Source organism: Lissotriton helveticus, chromosome 1_1 (genome assembly GCF_964261635.1).
Source record: "Lissotriton helveticus chromosome 1_1, aLisHel1.1, whole genome shotgun sequence".
NCBI lineage: Eukaryota > Metazoa > Chordata > Amphibia > Caudata > Salamandridae > Lissotriton > Lissotriton helveticus.
The window spans coordinates 262,113,556-262,132,012 of record NC_136057.1 but is presented as its reverse complement, the minus strand read 5'-3'; the positions used below and the strand labels follow the sequence as shown (position 1 = coordinate 262,132,012).

At 40.7% G+C, this 18,457-nt stretch overlaps 1 protein-coding gene across 1 annotated transcript in view; it reads right to left on the bottom strand.

The window, feature by feature from the left end:
* LOC144769234 (C-type lectin mannose-binding isoform-like) overlaps positions 1-18,457 on the bottom strand; it is a 197,907-nt gene that overhangs the window by 47,929 nt on the left and 131,521 nt on the right. The window contains exons 4-5 of the mRNA XM_078653276.1: positions 9,725-9,865; positions 9,398-9,512 (exon numbers count right to left, since the gene is read on the bottom strand). Of these exons, the coding sequence (XP_078509402.1) occupies positions 9,398-9,512; positions 9,725-9,865 (256 nt within the window). The remainder of the gene's footprint in view (positions 1-9,397; positions 9,513-9,724; positions 9,866-18,457) is intronic.

Sequence of the window (18,457 nt, the reverse complement as noted above, 5' to 3'; positions counted from 1 at the left end):
GAGACTTCCTTGTGCTTTGTGTCCTCTCCCCCCCTCCCTTCGTCACCGGACCGCTCTCGGCCGAGCATTGACGCCGAGGGTTGGTTCCTGGGTTTGGTGGCCATATTGGGTGTGGGCTGGGCGGGTGACGCGCTCTATTTGCGCTTCAAAGAGACGGCCATGCCTCCGTGCAGCGGACGCGTACAGCGGACGCGCCGGACCTGTGCCGGAGTCGTGCCAGAGTCCTGCCCGTCTGCGCCCGTCCGCGCACTACCGGGCACTAGGGCCTATCCTCCTGTTTGTCGTCTGATATATTCCTCTGGTGAGTTACACCAGCTAGATTCTAGTACTCTTACCTTAACTTCAACCACTTTAACTAAGTTAAAAGAGACTGGTATACTGTCCACTGATAGGAGCATGCCGGAGCGTCACCCCAGCCTGAGGTTAACTAGTCTGAATACCAGATCGCTACAAAAACACCATCTTGAAATTTTCACTCTTCTTCAAGATGAAGACACTCACATCCTAACTCTTACAGAAACGTGGCTGGGCGATAGCTCTCTACCTGATATCATTGCCTCCCTCCCTAACGAATATTATGCGATTTGGCATAATCGTGCAGACAATGCCTGTGGGGGTGGGGTGGCAATTCTTTTAAAAAAAACTTAACAGTTACCAAATTAATGGCCGAAACAGTGGATCTAGCGGACATTGTTGGGGTGAAGATTACACTGAGAAACACCTGCCTTGTCAACCTTACAGTCTACCGCCCCCCAAAATCTACCGCTCTGTTTAATGACCTATTGACCCCATCATCTCAGATATATGCACACGTTATCAAAAGGTCCTAATAACAGGAGATTTTAATGTCCATTGGGACAATTTACGCAAGGACGGGGCAACGCGACTGCTGGAAACTTCTATGACCTCACTTGGACTCAAACAATTAGTAGAGGCACCCACACATATTAAAGGTCACACTCTTGATCTTATCTGGACCTCCGATCCAGCTGTAGCGTTAACAGATATTCTACCTTGCATATGGTCAGACCATTACATGATAAATTGCGTTATCCCTATTGATGGCCATTTGCCTCAACCACTACCCCTTACATCTAAAAAAGTTTGTCAATGGAGGAAAATTGACTCAGAAACCCTGACGGACACCCTTCTCAAAAAGTCACAGTTTTATGATACGCATGGGGACCTTGATCAGGAATATGCACATCTAATGCTTAATCTCGGTCAGGCCATTGATCTAATTGCACCCGAAAGAAATCATAAAATAAATAGAACGGTAAACGGAGCCCCATGGTTTAATTCTTCCTTGAGGGAACACAAAATAAAACTCTGCCTTTTAGAGAGACGCTGGAAGAAATCAAACGATCCCATTGACAGGGATCATTATAAATCATTCCTTAAATTGTACAAAACCTGTATTCGGTCAGCAAAAGCAGAATATTATGAATCCCGAATTAACAACGCGGATAATGTACAAAAAGAAACTTTTAAGATCTTATCAGAGTTGAGCAAGAAAGTAGAAAGATCAATCTCCAATTGACTGTAACACCTTTCAACACTACTTCCTCGACAAGGTACAAACTATTCTTAATGACATCAAGAATACTTCAAGCAGCCACTCCTCTCCTCCCTATCCCCAATCCCCTCCTCCAAAACACACTATCTCTAAGTTTCCTCTGATTGATTCTACAGTCTTAGAACAGCTCATGAATCGAACAAAGTCTGGCTCTCCTGCAGATCCATGTCCTCCTAGCATCTTTCGCCTGGCGCTCCCTGCCCTATAAATTCATCTTGTCTCCCTACTAAATAAATCATTAGACACTGGCCAGCTTCCATCCAGTTTTAAAGAAGCACGAGTTAGGCCCCTAATTAAGAAGCCGGGGGCTGATCCCATCAACCTAAAAAATTATAGGCCAATATCTCAGCTCCCTTTCTTGTCCAAGATTTTGGAACAGCATGTTTTGATGTCTCTTTCATCAATCCTGGAATCACACCATCTACTCCAGGAACGTCAAGCAGGTTTTCGAGAGCATCACAGCACCGAATTGGTGATGCTTTCGGTGCTTGATGAGCTCAGAGGTATGGCTGATAATAAAAAACCGAGTGCCCTGATATTATTAGACCTGTCAGCGGCATTCGACACTGTCAGCCATACCTTGCTTTTGGACAGACTGGCCGCGTCTGGGATTCAAGACGTAGCCTATAAATGGCTCAAATCCTTTCTTTCTGGAAGATCTCAAAGGATTCAACTGGAGGACTCTATATCAAACTTGGGTATCCTGAAGTGTGGAGTCCCTCAGGGATCTGCCTTGTCCCCACTCCTTTTTAATCTTTATTTGCAGCCCTAATCGACTCCTTGGTAAGCATGGGCTGTAAAACCTTCAACTATGCTGACGATACCCAGTTGTTACTTAGTATTGATAACACAGCATCCGCACAGACCCATGCTCAAAAAATACTTAGTCATACGGTGAGCTGGATGACAGCAAATTCATTAAAGATCAACCCAGAAAAAACTGAGTTCCTGGTGGTTTCAACTGAAGCGTCTCCTTGGGGTGATTTGTTCTGGCCTCAAGACCTTGGCCCGACCCCTAAACCCTGTTCCAATGTAGAAAGTCCAGGCATAAAGATCGACCATGAGTTGTCAATGGTCAGCCAGATATCCTCATTGGTCGGGACCTGCACTAACTTAATTAGACAGTTACGTAAGTTAGTCCCTTTGCTCTCCTCCACCACGCTCCGTACAACTGTCTCTTCCACAATAATCTCAAGATTAGATTATGGGAATGCCCTGTATTTGGGTCTCCCCAAAACACTGACAAATAGGCTGCAAGTAGTCTTGAACGATGCCGCTAGGCTAATCTTTAGGCTACCTAGACGCACTCATGCATCGCCGTTGCTTTGTAAGCTACATTGGCTCCCCATAAAACAACGGGTGGAGTTTAAAAGTTTGTGCATTGCCCACAAGGCAATCTATGGTCAAGCACCTGCTTACATTAAAGAACGCCTTGGAGTTTATAAACCCACACGATCACTAAGGTCCTCGAACACTCAACAGCTGTCCTGCCCCCGCTATAAATTAGCAACGAAGGGTGGCAGATCTTTCTCAGTGGTTGTTCCACAGGTTTGGAATAAACTCCCAGAGTCTCTTCGTAAAGAACCCAACTTGTTGCAGTTCAGGAAATCCCTAAAAACACTCCTGTTCAGGGAAACCCTAAGCTCCTCTTAGTGCCAGGGTTCTATGTATCTGCTCTTCCGTTAGCATATCTTTCTTCTGTCAAAAGCGCCTTGAGACCTGACGGTGATTTGGCGCTATACAAGCTGTAGATAACAATAACAATAACAATAACTTTATGGAGCCTCAGTGCTAATGGTTCTGCGGTGAGGGTGATCAGCATCCTTCTGCTTACAGGGAAAGTGGCATCCCAAGGGCAAATGTAGGGAGGGAGAGGCTGGGAGGTTCAGACGGTTGATGTAGCTGGGCCTAGTTGGAAAAGCAGTGCTGCAGAACACTGTGTTGGGCTGCCAGGATTGTGCCAGCATCATCCTGCTTCATGGTGGAGTAGCTGGATGGAGGATGGGCAGTAGTACTGGCATCGCTGATAAGCAGCCTTAGATTTCATTTGTGAAGAAGGACCGGTTGAGCTACCTCATATTACTGGGAGGAAAATGAGGGGTTAGAAGGCTACAATGTTGTCCCACAGGCCAATGGGGCTGCGCTGGTGTCTCACTGCGGCATCATGGAGGAGCCAAGAGGTGGAGGGGGGGAGGGAAAAGTAGCAGTCAGCGCACCAGTCGGTGGCCTCAGATTTCAGTGACTAACGGACTCCGGGATTTGGAAACCAGCTCTATCAGTGCCACTATGTAGTTATAGTTAGGATCCTGTGTCCACAGAAAAGCCCATTTGCACGTTATTATCCACTCATCAGCTGTCTTCCGCAGTTCCCTGGGACCAGACAGCTTAGAGTCCACTGAATATTGGTGTAATTTCTCTTGTACACAATGAGTCGGGATGTGCCCTTTAAGGAATAAATTGTACAGTCCCTCACAGGTACTCACCTGGTTACCTTGAATCCAGCACTCTAGTGCCTTGACTGAGATATGTACAAAGCTCATCCAGGACTGTGTGTTTACTTTGTCCCTGAACTTCACTCAGTACCTATCAGGGTGAGACCAAATTTCTTGACTAGACATTTTCTCATGTGGAAGTAGGCTTCTGCCTCATCTCCCTGTAGGCTCAGGAGTCAATCCCCTATGAGTAAACCCCAGTATTTGTAATGGGCCCTTCTCATCTTAAGATGCCCTTTCAAATACAGTCAGCCATTTTTCAATGTCGTCCCCCTCTACATACTTGGGAACTATCCCCTTGGGAAGCCTGGGATCAAACAAACCACCCCTGGACATCTCAACCTTGTCCTAGGTTTTGCTGCAGCCATTTAATTTCTCTTCCTCCCTTACCCACTTCTTCTTAGCTAGATCTAGCTTCTCTTTGTCTATAGCTATAGAAGCTAGTTGAGCCTTATGCTGTCTCTTTGCAAGGGACAGTTCTTGTTCCTCCTGGGGGAGCTTCCCCTCCTTCCACTAGCTGGAAGCCTGAACCGGGTACTGGAAGTTATTGGCACATTGTCATTATCCACCTCCAGGAGGTTTTCTGGAGGGGTACTCTCTCCTTTACCCTTTATACCCTGGAGCTGACTTTGCCCAGGCCTTAAGGGACTCAACCAACTCTGCCTTTCTAATTGTATTAGCAGCTGGCAGCCTCCAAGCCCTATACTGAACCCTAAATTCAGTTATTGTGAGATTAGTCAGGTTAGCCAGATCAAGCTCCACGGTATCCCTAGTTTTGGGTCACTAAAAAACGTTTGCAAACAGAAGTAGAACAATTTAAAACAATCACAATTGAGTTAAAACAGTTTAGTCCCAAAACATTTTTCAAAAATGGAGTTTTATAGATCTTCACTTAATTACTGTATGGTGTGATCAAACACAAGTACCATATCCCAGCACTGCAAATAAAATGTTCGAATGCAGTTTATTAGTAGGGGTAAGTAGGTACCTACCACTAGTATTAGGGACACAATCACAATGTAAGTTCCTGTCAAGGTCTCAATAAATGATTCCCTTGTTCAACCCTTTGGAGCTGTCTGTGAGCAGGCAGTCTTAACTTAGGAGACAGGTGTGTAAAACATTTAAAAACACCAATACATTAAATAAGTTAGACACAACACACACAAAAAATCAGACACCACTTTTTAGAAATAGGAAATATTTGTAGGATTAAAATAACATCAAAATGACAACATTCCAATGTAGGGTAGCAGAGGTATGAATTTTTAAAGATGAAATAATTTATAATGCCTAAAAACGGAAAGCACCAACTTGGGACATCTGGTTGTGCTTGACCGGGACAAAGTCAAAGTTTGAGGCCGACCGCAATGGAGTGCGGGTCGGATACCCTGAGTGATAGGGCCCGGTCAAGCACCTTTGGACTTAGTCATTTTCTGGAGCTTTTTCTCTCATCATTGAGCGAGGCAACTTGTCAGGCTGTGTTTGGAGTCAACAACAGAGGCTTGGTTTAGCATGAGCCTCCTGAAATCCTGGAACTCTTGAGCTTCGGAGCTTTCTGCGGAAAGGATCTGAAATACAGGCCAGGTTGCAGTTGAACGTTGGCGGCTTGACTCTCAACAACGGGTAGGTCCACTTATGAAGCTTTTTACCAAAATTCTCCAAAGTTGTCCAAACATCTAGAACTTCTTTCAGAAGGTCCTTTGGGATGTAGTTTCAAAGTGTTAAGTAGGTGCAATAACTCAGAGTGCTACCCTCTTGGAGGGTTACAGCAGGGCAGGCCTTCTTCTTGTAGTTTCAGGCAGGGATCTGAGTTATCCGGCAGCACCCCCATATTTATCTAGTGTTCCTGGGTGACAAGCAGGGAGATAGTCCTGCCCAATATGTTGCAGGGTGCCACCCAGAAGCATGTATCCAAAAGAATTGGTGGATATGCTTTTCGATCTCCACATCAAAGATGTCAGTTGATACTATAGTCCGCACCAAGTTAGTATGATATCAATTTATGTTGGGTGCTCCCATGGTGCCAAAATACTCACCCACTTTGAGTATTAATCCACTAGACCTATAACATAATAGAAACAACTTTCTACCATACACACCAAAGCACACCAAAAAGTGTTACTATATTTCTTATAGAATAATGACAGCTTCCTCCAAAGTGTGTCATATACGTGTCCCAGAAGGGACTGTATTTTAAAATCCAAAATGAAGAAACTCTTCTGCAGGTTTGAATTTGGCTTAACCAACCTACTGGTGTGGCTAACTTTCCCTAATGCTCCCCTTCAAGCCCCTCTGCTAATCCAATTACTGCGGCTTCTGTCTGGCTCGGGGCGCAGGATGTGCGGGTGGGCCTGTATCCTGTCTAAACTGTCATTCCCTCTTTGAAGACAAATTTGGCTACTCCACCCCATCCTGCCTTTAGCTCTGCAGCTGCAGATCTCCTCCTACCGGATGTCCTTTGTTCTATGCAGGCCACTTCACACCTCAACAGAGCTGTATTGCTCAGCCTGACAAAGGCTGGCCAATAACAAGAGGCAGCTGGAAGGCTGGATTTTGGCACATCAGAAAAGCAAGTTCTATAACTTTTTTTTCTGAAGTTGTTATAATAGTTATATTACATCTAATATTGGCAAGTTGTTGGAGTTATCATAACTATCCTTTTAACTATTTGAAATATATTTTTAGCTCACATATCAGCCTATGAAGCAAATGTCCTACAGTGGAGAAAAACAAACTTGGCAGTTTTCCCTCACTGGGGCATGTAAAACATCTTTAAAATGTTGCTGCTTATTTTTTCAGGGCAATCTACCTCTGGGGCACTTTTAAGTACAAGTAAGTTAGTTTAAGACTTTGGAAGTACCTTTAATTCTAAAGTTGAATTTGCAAAAAATGTCATTTTAAAAGCAGCCTGCAAAGCAGGGCTGATTTTTAAAATGACAGCAGGCAACACAGCAGTGCACACTTGAGTGCATTACATTTGCTGGGATTCTAAACCTATATGCTCTATTATATACTAGGGTATTACAGGTAGGCTGTTATTATACTTAATTACCATGTACCTTTTACGCAGAGCACTGGCCCTGGTCAGCAGAGCTCAGGGCTGAATCAAAGTCAGTTACAACCAGTATAAATTGTTTTTTTATTGGGGTGTTTTATATAGAACAAATTTGACCCAAAGGTATTGATTATCAGAATGCTTTATGTTAGCACCAGTTGCATTACACAAGGACACATTCATTTTTGTGAGGCACGGGGAAATTAATTGATTTGTCCAAATTCACAGGATGTTGAGCGCCCTTGCCGAGACTCAAACCCAGTTCCCCCATATTTGAGTTGGACCGCCCTAGCCGCTAGACCACATCCTCTCCCCTATCACTCAAACAATTAGGGCGATCAGGGCAAAAACTATGACTTTCTCACACCTTTTTTGTGTTGCTAATACCCTTGGTGCTGTTTAACAAATCTTCACAAAACTTTTAAAAAAGGTTGACTAGTTTGTACACAGAAAGTTTCAGGGAGATACATCAGGTGGGGGGGGGGTGAATTTAATTGGTCCCAAATGCTTTCTCCTTATTCCTTTTCCTAAAGGAACTCTAAATACAGCTACAGCCCAAACTCCTGAGTGGCTGTACTCCGAATTTGGCAGACATCTTGATATTGGTTTAGGAGGAATGTTTATTGTGATTTGGTGTAAATTCGTTCAGTAGCTTTTCAGCAATTAATGCTCAAAAACATTATATATTTTACACCCAGGCGGCTCAGAGTAGCTACCAATAGCTGAGATTAGTTCAAGCATTGTGTTTTTGTATAAATAAGTGCAAGGTTCTCCAATGTTAGTCTGGAGGGCTGGATCCACACTAGATATTTAGCATATTCACATTTAGCTAAATGCAGTTATCTTAAAAATCTGGCACACATCCAGACCTCCAGGACAGACATTGGAGAACCCTGATTTAGTGAGTCACCCTACGTGGTATGCCCAGATGTGGGCCCCCCGCCCACTGGGTCACTGGAATCCAGCTATACTGGATGATGAGGTCTTACGAAGACAAAACGGGTCCTGAGTTTCTTGTATTTCTGTTGTTTGTATTTCACTTCAGGGAGTACCTGCCCTGGCACTTCGGGCTGGATTGTTTTCATTAGAGCAGGTTCAAGACTGATTTACATATGGTTTGGTCTAAACTGAGGTGGTATGGTGTGCAAAACAACAATGGACTGGGATTTGGCCCGAGTAGTTACCAGTGGCTGAGATAAATTCAAGCTTTAATATAACTTTCTAAAAGTTTCATTATCACAATTGTAACTTAAACCCCCACTTTAACATTAAAGAGGTTTTTAAATTGCAATTCATTTGAATTTAAACTGCATATATCTATCCACTCCTAATCTAAAGTTAACACATATTAATTGCAATAAGGTAACCCTAGGTCACTCATTGGGAGAGATTGGCTTTACATCAGTAAAAAAAAATTACTTTAGGAGTTTTTCACTGACAGGACATATAAAACTTAAGTACACATGTCCGGCTTTTTAAATAAAATGCAACCTGCCCTTTGAATCTTTTAGTGCCTACCTTACTTGTGACATAGATAGAGAAAGTTTAGACCTGGCAAAAGGTTGTTTTTGCTAGGTCAAAAGGGCACTTTCAAAACTGAACTACAGGCTGCAGCAGCAGGCCTGGGTCATGTTTTAAAGTGCTACTTTAGTGGGTGGCAAAATGAGTGCTGCAGGCCTACTAGCACCATTCAATTTACAGGTCTTGGGTCCATGTAGTTCTATGTACTCAGGACTTACAAGTGCATTTAATGTACCAATCAGGTATCTGCCAACTGTACCATGTCTTAAGGAGAGAGCACTTTAGCACGTTTTAGCCAAGCACAACAGGTTCAGCAAAGGAAGGGCCAGGTCCAACGCAGTAAAGTAAATAAAATAATGCAATTATTTTCAGCTAGTTCAAACGTCCTAGTTTTTAAGCTAATCACTACACTAATTAAGTACTTTGATGTAATGCAACTAAAATGACAAATTCAATCAGATCATCATTTTCCCATGAATAATTTGTTAATTCAATTAACATTTCACTTTAAACAAATCTCGGGTTACAAAACTTGAATTTTGAGAAGGCTTAGGAAACAAGTGAGCACAATTTACAGCTCTACCTTTCTTCAGCAAAATCAGTCTGATGTCCCCAAATCTAAACCATATTTTATTTAAACTTGTAACACTGTACAGATGGTTAGTGGATTCAATCATCTTTTACAGCTTTTAAAATCTTAAATCCAGTCCTTGTCTACCTATGAATGTGAAAATATATTAGGAACATGCTTACCATTCTCTACATACCAGGAACCGATGAAGTCTTCGTTGCCACTATTGTCAGGTTGTCCTTTACCAAATGGCAGCATTGTCATTTTAGATCCGTCGGAATGTATATACTCTCCCTCCTTCATGTAACAAAAAAGAACTCACAGGGATGAATCAAAAGTATTGTAGCCAAAGATGTAAATCAGTTTCACTGATTAACGCAAGACTGAGAGACTAAATCAGAAATAAGAAAGAAGTATCAAGCATACAATATGCAATATATGTGAAATGGCAGAAACATGGGCACACACCAGACTAATATTCATGTCAAGTAAAGTTGAAAGTCACTCACCTTGAAGGTGTCATGAACTCCTAACCAGTAGGCACTCTTGTTGAAAGGATCCACTGGTTTCCCCATAAGAATAAATACAAAATCATTTTCTTCTTCACTGTGAATGGAGGCCAAGTGAGAATTCTGGGAGAGACAGGTTGACTTGAAGAGAGAAAGAAATGTTATCAGATCAGACACTGTGGATGACATCTGATTCTATGACATTGGCCAATGTTATAATGCAATAATTATTCTTGTCCCTGGACTTCAATATTGAGCCAGAAAGTAAGCTGCACTGCATTACATGGGAGAGTGAGAGATGGGGCCGGTCCATATCTATGAAGATATGGTGCTCTCTTCCAAAGCTCTGATGAACATTTAAGCAACCAAGCTCTACATGCACATCTTTGCTCCGTAGTGCAAAGCTGTGTGAGATGTCTAGCATATGTTTTGTACTGGAAGGGTACTTTTCCAGTGTAAAATAATAAGCTTAGACATGCTTTTTATGTATGCTGTACAGTAGAGGACACACAGAATGTTAAAAAAGTTTAGTCGAAAAAAAAGTTTCTACTACTTTGCATCAAATATCGTGAGAGGATGTGTGGGAATTCCCATGTAGCAGTCATAGGACTCCCCATTGACCTAACCTAATGCAAAGCAGTGCAAAGCATTGCTTCATGTTACTTTTAGGAAACTTTCCATCACAAAATACACTTTCCACTTAAAAGTAAATACCATATCAACACTTTGCTCCGGCCCAGTTTGCTTTAGTTACATTGCACTGGTACAACATATCATAATGATACCTTACACAACAACATCTTTTAGGACAAAGTCAATGCAGTAAATAATATGGAACCTGATAACCCTATTTAAACAGGACATAATGACAAAAAAGACCTGGAGGGCCTTCTTAAACATCAGGAGATGGAGCGTCATATTATACGTTACGTGGGTGGGCTACTTTAATTATTTAACACTGATTTTATATGGCTTCTGTGGTTTTCAACATTTCTACGAATCACACCCAGTAGAACGCGAACAGTACAACATACACTACCGTTGTGTATCAATGCTGATAGGTGCTGGATTTAATTTATAAGCCTCCCGTCCATGCAGCTATGGATTTAGTGGGGTGGCTGGTCTCCCAATATTAAAATAAGGATCATGTGAGTTATGTATTCATTAGTCGCGATAGAGATTACAAAATGCAAGATGGCTATTCTAGCTTCAGTCATGTTACCATGAACTGTATGTCAGGTGGAGAGCCATCTGCTTTCAAACCTTACCATGGCGAACATAACGGGCTCTTTATTTGCAGAATGCCTTTTTTTTTGTGTTCAAAATATTTTATTGAAATTTTCATCAAAAGAAACAATAAACAAGACATACAGAAAAATATAAGAAATTCGCAATTCAAAATATGAAGAAATAGTTATGCAATGATAACTTAAGAAAGGGAAGGGAAGGGAACATATAATATCATATAATAAATAGAAAAAGAGCCGAGCTACTTATACAATAACAATATATGTATCAATCTGGCATCGTAAAAAGAAGCAAGTATTATAATTAATGCGATAAATAAACATCAATAGGAGTCCAAAATAACTGATAAGAAATAGAATTTTGACAAACCCCAGATAAGGATACTTGTGCACCTATTCTCGTAACAATAACCCAGGACCACCATGCATGAACTGATAATTTTTAAACATCTTTCCAACAAAAGGTAATAGATTTTAACGCAGCTGAAATTAGGAAATTAAAAAGTTTACATTCAATTGCATCTAAATCTTGCGACAAGAGTACAGATTTGCAAATTAACAGATTATAAAATAAGTCTTCTTGAATATTAAGAATATTTTTAACAATGACCCATACATCTGTCCAGAATTTAGTTATTAAAGGACAAGTAAAAAGCATATGTTGCAGTGAACCAGAGTGCAAATTACAATGCCAACAAGTATCAGATTGAAGGATTTTAGCACAATAATCGTAATGGTGTCCATAAGCAATTAAATAAAATATAAGAATTAGTTTGAAACAGAGAAACAGGTAACCAACCAGATATATTGGAGATCCACATAGTTTCCCACAAATCAATGGATAATGAAAGTGATAATTCATTGTTCCAAAAGTCTGCAAACATATTAATATTCGAACCTAAATTGTTAGACAATTTTTATATAAAATAGAAACACAATGAGGATTAGATGATATAGTTTGAATATACGTGGATAGATCAGTATGAGTCATAGAGGGAATAGCGTGTGAGAAAGAATCCAAGATAGAATTAGTTAATAAAATCTGAATTAGCTAAATTGAATGTAGTTTGTAACATTTGAAAAGATATGAACGTATTATTAGAATAAACATCCTTGAGATAATAAATCTCAGCTTTACCATGAGGACCAAAAACTAACATGTCTATTTCATTTAATAACATTACTATACCATAGCGATAAATCAACAGTATTGGACATGGGGTATTCAAAAATAGAATCAAGATCATTAAAAATTTGTTTAGTGGATTTAATGATACAAGATTTATGAAGACAAGAGGATTTATTTGACATGGTAATTAAAGCGAGAAGTGGAAAGGGATTCACAATGGATTTTTCAATAAGGAACCATGTGGGAGGATTATGCACAGAGGCATGGTTAAACCAAATAGCACTTTGTTTCATAATAAACACTTTATGATACAGAAGAAAATCTGGAATGCCAAAACTAGCCTTACCTTTCAACATCTTTAGTTTTTTATAACTAATGCGTTTTGCTTTATTATTCCAAAGAAATGTGGAAAGAAGTTTATCAATATCTTTATAAAATTTTAATTGAAATTGATTAGGGATCATAGTTAGAGTTTAAAAAATGTTGGGAGCAATATTCATTTTAATGCATTCCATACGTCCCCACCATGAAAGATGCAATGAAGACCACTTAGACGTTTTATCTTTAATATCATTTAAAACAAAACCACTATTTAAAGTCATTGTAGATTTAATGGAAGAAGAAAATAAAGTGCCCATATATTTTAACTTTTTCTTCTGCCAAATAATTTCACGCATGGGAATCATATCAGAGGTACAATAAACATTTAAGGGAAAAAATTCTGTTTTATTAGAATTTAATTAATGTCCAGACACCAGTGAATATTTAGAGATTACGTCTATTAAGGAAAGAAACAAGGATATGGGATCATTAATAAACAAAAGTACATCGTCAGCATATGCCAATGTTTTAACCACGACATCTTTAACCTTAATTCCTTTAATGGAATCGCATTGTCTGATAGAAGCAAGAAAGGGTTCAATACCTAGTAAAAACAAAAGTGGAGAAAGGGGACATCCCTGACGTGTACCTCTATAAAGGGAAAATTCAGTGGATACTTGGCCATTAATAAATAGTCTAGCAGTAGGGGTAGAATATAAGGCGGAGATCATACGGATATAATTATCACCAAAATTGAAACAAATTAAGGTACGAAATAAAAAGTGCCAATGAAGCTTGTCAAAGGCTTTTTCAGCTTCCAAAGCCACAACACCTGATGGACTAGTGAATGTTTGTGCTTGTTCAATGACATGTAATAATGTTTTTGTATTATTAGCTGAGTATCTATTTTTCATAAACCCCGATTGATCAGAATGAATAATAGAATCTAATATTGGGGATAAACATGAGGCCAGGATTTTTGCATATAATTTACAATCTTGATTTATTAAAGAAATAGGACGATAATTAGAAACAAGAGTGTGGTCTTTGTCCGGTTTAGGAAGAACTATAATTAAAGCTACCGAAAAAGAACCAGACATATTTCCTGAAGATGTAAATAAAGTAAATAGCTGAAGTAAAAAGGGTGAACGTTGGGATTGAAATTCTTTATAAAACTCTGCTGGTAAACCATCAGGACCTGGAGATTTATTTGATTTGAGGGATTTTATAGCAGACAAAATGTTGTCTAATGTAATGGGTAAATCTAATCCAAGTTTATATGATTGAGAACGTTTTGGTAAATCACAGGAGGATAGGAAGGAGTCCACTAGGGAATCATCATTAAAATCAGGTTTATTATATAATGTAGAGTAGAACTCTAAAAATTCATTGACAATATCCACGTGTGAGATGGCAATTTTACCAGTAGGACTACGAATGGAGGTAATTTGGACATTGAGGCCAAGCGCTGCACTATGCAGTCCTCCTTTTGGAGGACCTGAGGCTATGGGTAAAAGACCACAACTTGATGCAGATGAATCAAACAGGGTTCACTGCTAATTCAAGGACTAGGACTAATCTGTTAGCAGTATCAACCATTGTCGACAAAGCTTTTTAAACATCTAGGTCAGTGTTTTGCTGCTTTGTCGACTTCAAAGCAGCATTTGATAGAGTCCCCAGGGCGGCCTTATGGGTAAAACTAAGGAAGTGGGGGATTCCAGAGAATTTGTTAGAGGCAATCATCCAACTACACTCCCGCACCTGGTTCCGGGTGAAGTTGGGGTCCGGCACACATCTCTCGTGGAAAATTATGACAACTAGAGGTGTGAAGCAGGGATGTGTGCTGGCCCCCCTTCTCTTCAACCTGTTAATAGCAGACCTGCCGACGACCTTGGATGATACAAATAGTTATCCTCCAAAGGTGGGAGGCTTGGCACTAAGCAACCTTTTGTATGCCGACGACCTGGTTCTCTTTAGTCTTACGAGGGTCGGGCTACAAAGGATCCTGGACAAATTGCTTAGCTACACGATCATGAACCAGCTAGAGGTCAACCTAAAGAAAACGCAAGTTGTCCCCTTTGGTAAGAAACGTTACGCTGGTGGCGGGTGGTTATTTAACAACGTAAGCCTCATCACAGGTCAGTCGTATAAATAGCTAGGTGTCCATCTGGATTCTAGACGCAATCTCACAAAACAGCGTAGTGAGATCGCAGTCAAAGCTAAGACCCTTGAGGTGTCACTAGGCAAGCTCTCAAAAAACTCTCAGGCCCAACCCTATCGCCTCCTCTAGAAGTAATGAGAGCGAAAATTGGCCCCACTTTATCATATGGCATAGAGACATTCAGGGGAAAAATGAACACTGCTTTGAATAGGCACACGACAAAAATTTATAAAAAAGGTTCTCCAGCTACCAAAGTCTGCATCTGCTGCACAGATAAGACTAGAGATGGGGCTATTAAACTATGATGCCTCCGACACCGGGGCATACCTGAACCTTTGTCACAAACTGAGGCAGGCGGACCCTGGCACATTAGAATCCCTAGTCTGGTTAGAAATCTCCCAGAAAAATTCAGGTGGAACGTTCGGTCGCCTTTTCAAAGACGCAATTCAGCAAATGTCAGCGAGTGACCTATGGGCCCTTAACCCCAGTCAGACAGCTGTTAAAATGGGGATTAAAAAATGTGCGAGAATGAAATCTCTCATTATGGATAAAGCACACTTTTCGAAACGCAGTCATGCTTGGGCTCTTTTAAATTCGTACAGTCGGCTAGCCCCTGCCACCTACCTGGCCTGTACATACTCATTGTACCTTAAACGTAGTCTTACCGCTATCAGAATGGGTGAGTGGCGATTTCTGCAAGATCTACCTTCATGGCGACGCATGGCGGAGGATCCAACTTGCAGAGGATGTGGCAAAACAGCTGCAACTCTGCTGCATGTGGTCTGTCTCTGCCCAGCCCTTAACTCCGAAGGCAGTTCCAAACTTAAAGCTGAATGGAATAGGCTGGGTGTCCGGTCCTGTAGGCAAGCGATTATGGTGGCTCTGAACCCCGAAAATACTGTTTTAAATATAAAACTCACAAAATTCATTCAGCTGGCATACCGTAACTTTAATCAAAATGGGTCCTGCTAATGCGCCCCTCTACTCCTTTTAATCTTTAATGCACCCCACAACAGATTTTAATTTTAAGGGGGGACAATATGAAATTTTAATATAGAGGTTTAGGAATGTTGGTTGTCTTTTATATGTACGGTACCATCGACAATGGGTATATCATAAAAGGGTTGATGAGTAAAATTATCTTGCACAATATGTTTAAAGCTATCCTTTCTCTTCTCACTACCACCCTGTGTTTTTACTTTCCTTTTAAATTGCTATGGAACAAGGAGGCCCAAGAGTGGATAACTTCTACTTTTATTACGGCTGGTTAATTGTCTGTTACTTGTTCTCTCTTCGCTTTTTAACAGTTGCTACACAATGTGAACTTTGTAATTTTCTTTTAAAAATATATGTTTATATCTAAATAAAGATATTTTTGATTTGATTTTTGATTCTGGTAAATTAAATATGCGAAGATTATATTGTCTATTACGATTTTCCATGTCCAGCAGATGTGAGCCCATAGGAGAAATTTTCGCCACCTTGGGGTAAAAGCATCAATTTTGGATTTATTATCTTGTATCTTAATTGAATTATCAGATGATTTCTGTCACAATAGTATCAGTATTAGCACGAACAGCTTGAATTTCTTCTAAAATTAAAGACAGTGAAGGTTTAGTTGATTCCACCACTTTCGATTTTAAAGGAGGAGGTGAAACCTGCCGTCTCCTTTTATTGTTAGCAGAAAGTTTATTTTCCATTGTTGAGGAGAAAAATAACTAAATTTGAAGTTAAATGAGCAAGTAAGTAAAGCAGAGAATATGAAGTAAAATAGTACTAAGTTCTTCTTCAAAAATACAGGTGCAGCAGCTAAATAGGGCTGTGGGAGTGGCTAGGCCCAAGCCAGGCCCTTTCCTGGTGTATTCTCCGCCCCCCTGACAGACACTTCAGGCAATACCTCGTGAGAGAGCTCGGAACAGGAACCACAGAGCAGAAAAAAGGGCCTCCGTCGAATAAATCGGCTTCAAACTGCCTCAGCCAGCAGGTAACACCAAAACTAGCCCAGCTACCTCATTTGCGGCAATTTGCTGAACTAAATTCGTCGTTTTAAACTGAAAACGGGCGAAAAAGCAAAGGAGCTCACTTCACGGCAGCCATCTTGGATTTGCGTGATCACGCGATCCCCTGCAGAATGCCCTCTACAAGGGTGAGGGGTGGCACGAGGCTGGGAAGCCTCCATGTGTTGGCAATCGAAAGGTAATCTCTGACTCGTAACTACCACATTGCAGTTGGTGTTAGAAAGAATAAATAGGAAGGATCAGCAAATAAAGAAATACTCTAATGTAGGCTCTGCATCTTCATGTCTGAAAGAGCGCTTGCAACATCAGCTACTAATGAATGTGTACTAATTATTGCTAGGTTCTTTGCACCAGTCTTAACAAATGGCAGTATACATCTAAAACCCAAGGACAATGTAAACTATGTACAAGTTGATACTGGATAATAATCATCCTCAATTACAATATTTAAGATTCGTGTAAAAAAATACTAAAATACAAATGTGCAAATCACTTTGACAATGGCACTATCTAAAATCGGTTTGGCACTAAAGGCATTAAGACATGGATAGCGTGCTTATTAATACCAAGTAAACGCTGTGCTTCTTTGCTAGTATTATTTTTATAGCATCCACCCAGGTAAAGATTGTGCAAAATATGCAGATTTAATATGGCGGTCATATGATGTAAAACACTAAGGTAAGCACTATTTATTTGATTTTTGCAGTAATGTGCTGACTTGTTGCAAAAATGTTGCTGCCCTGCATGAAGTCTGTAATGACTGGCTGTTGTGTAATGCCATAACGGCCGATCGGTAGGATCTAACATGAAGAGAATGGAAAGCACAGAGTAGAAAATGCAGTCTCAAATTGTTCACAGCTGGACTGATACACAGAAGGTGTATGAGTGTCTCTTCTGCCTGTTCACAAAGTCTGCATTGTGCGGTCGGCCATGTTTTTTTCCATATTGGGACCTGATTTTTTGAACAATAGGCTCCCAGTCGAATCAGAAGTAGAAGGTGCTGAACAGATGGAGTTATGTGTTGGACAAGATACGGCTGTGGTGACCGGATCTCGAATGAAGATAACACCATCCAGCTGTGCTTTTTCTTTGCTAGAGCAGCTCATTAGCCAGGCTTTTTGTTTTGCAGCGTTGTCGGCTGTTTATTTAAATGCAGGGAAGCTACAGTTTGTATCCCAGGCTTTGTGCAAATTGAGGGTAGTTAGCACTTGTTTGAGTGCAGTTGGCCAGTCTTTCTTTCCTTTTGGCTGATTCTTCAATTCCGTCCAGCAATGCCCAAGCAATGACTCTTCTCGGGCTGCTCTTAATTTCCAGCACATTTTTAGTATTGCCGCTTGTCTTTCCGAGAGTTGGTTTGAGAACCCAAATTCCAAGCAAACTTGTGCTTGAGATATAAATTGCCAAATCGAAAGAGTTGTTTAAAGAGCCCTGGGGCATATTATCAAGGATTTATCTCCGCTTTTTTGACTTTAAAAGCCAAGAAAGCGGAGATAAAATGATCTCCCTATCAGCAACAGGGTGCTATCACGCAAATTCGCATGTTAGCACCCTTTTTCTCTACGCTTCCCCTTGCATCTCTAATGAGATGCAAAGGGGGCGTTCCAGAGAAAAATAATAGGAGAAATGTTGTTAAGCGACATTTCTCCTATTATCAAGGATTTCGCTAACCCTGTTAGTGATAAAAAAAAGCAGCACTAACCGCGGTTAGCGCTGCTTTTTTACACCTGGTATTTTCCTGACTTAGCCATGATATCCTATGGAAGGTAGATATCATGGTTAAGTTTGTGAGCCCCTATCATCAAGGTAATGCCAAATTTCGAGAGATTATCGTTGGTTTTCCAGCGATAATCTCTCATT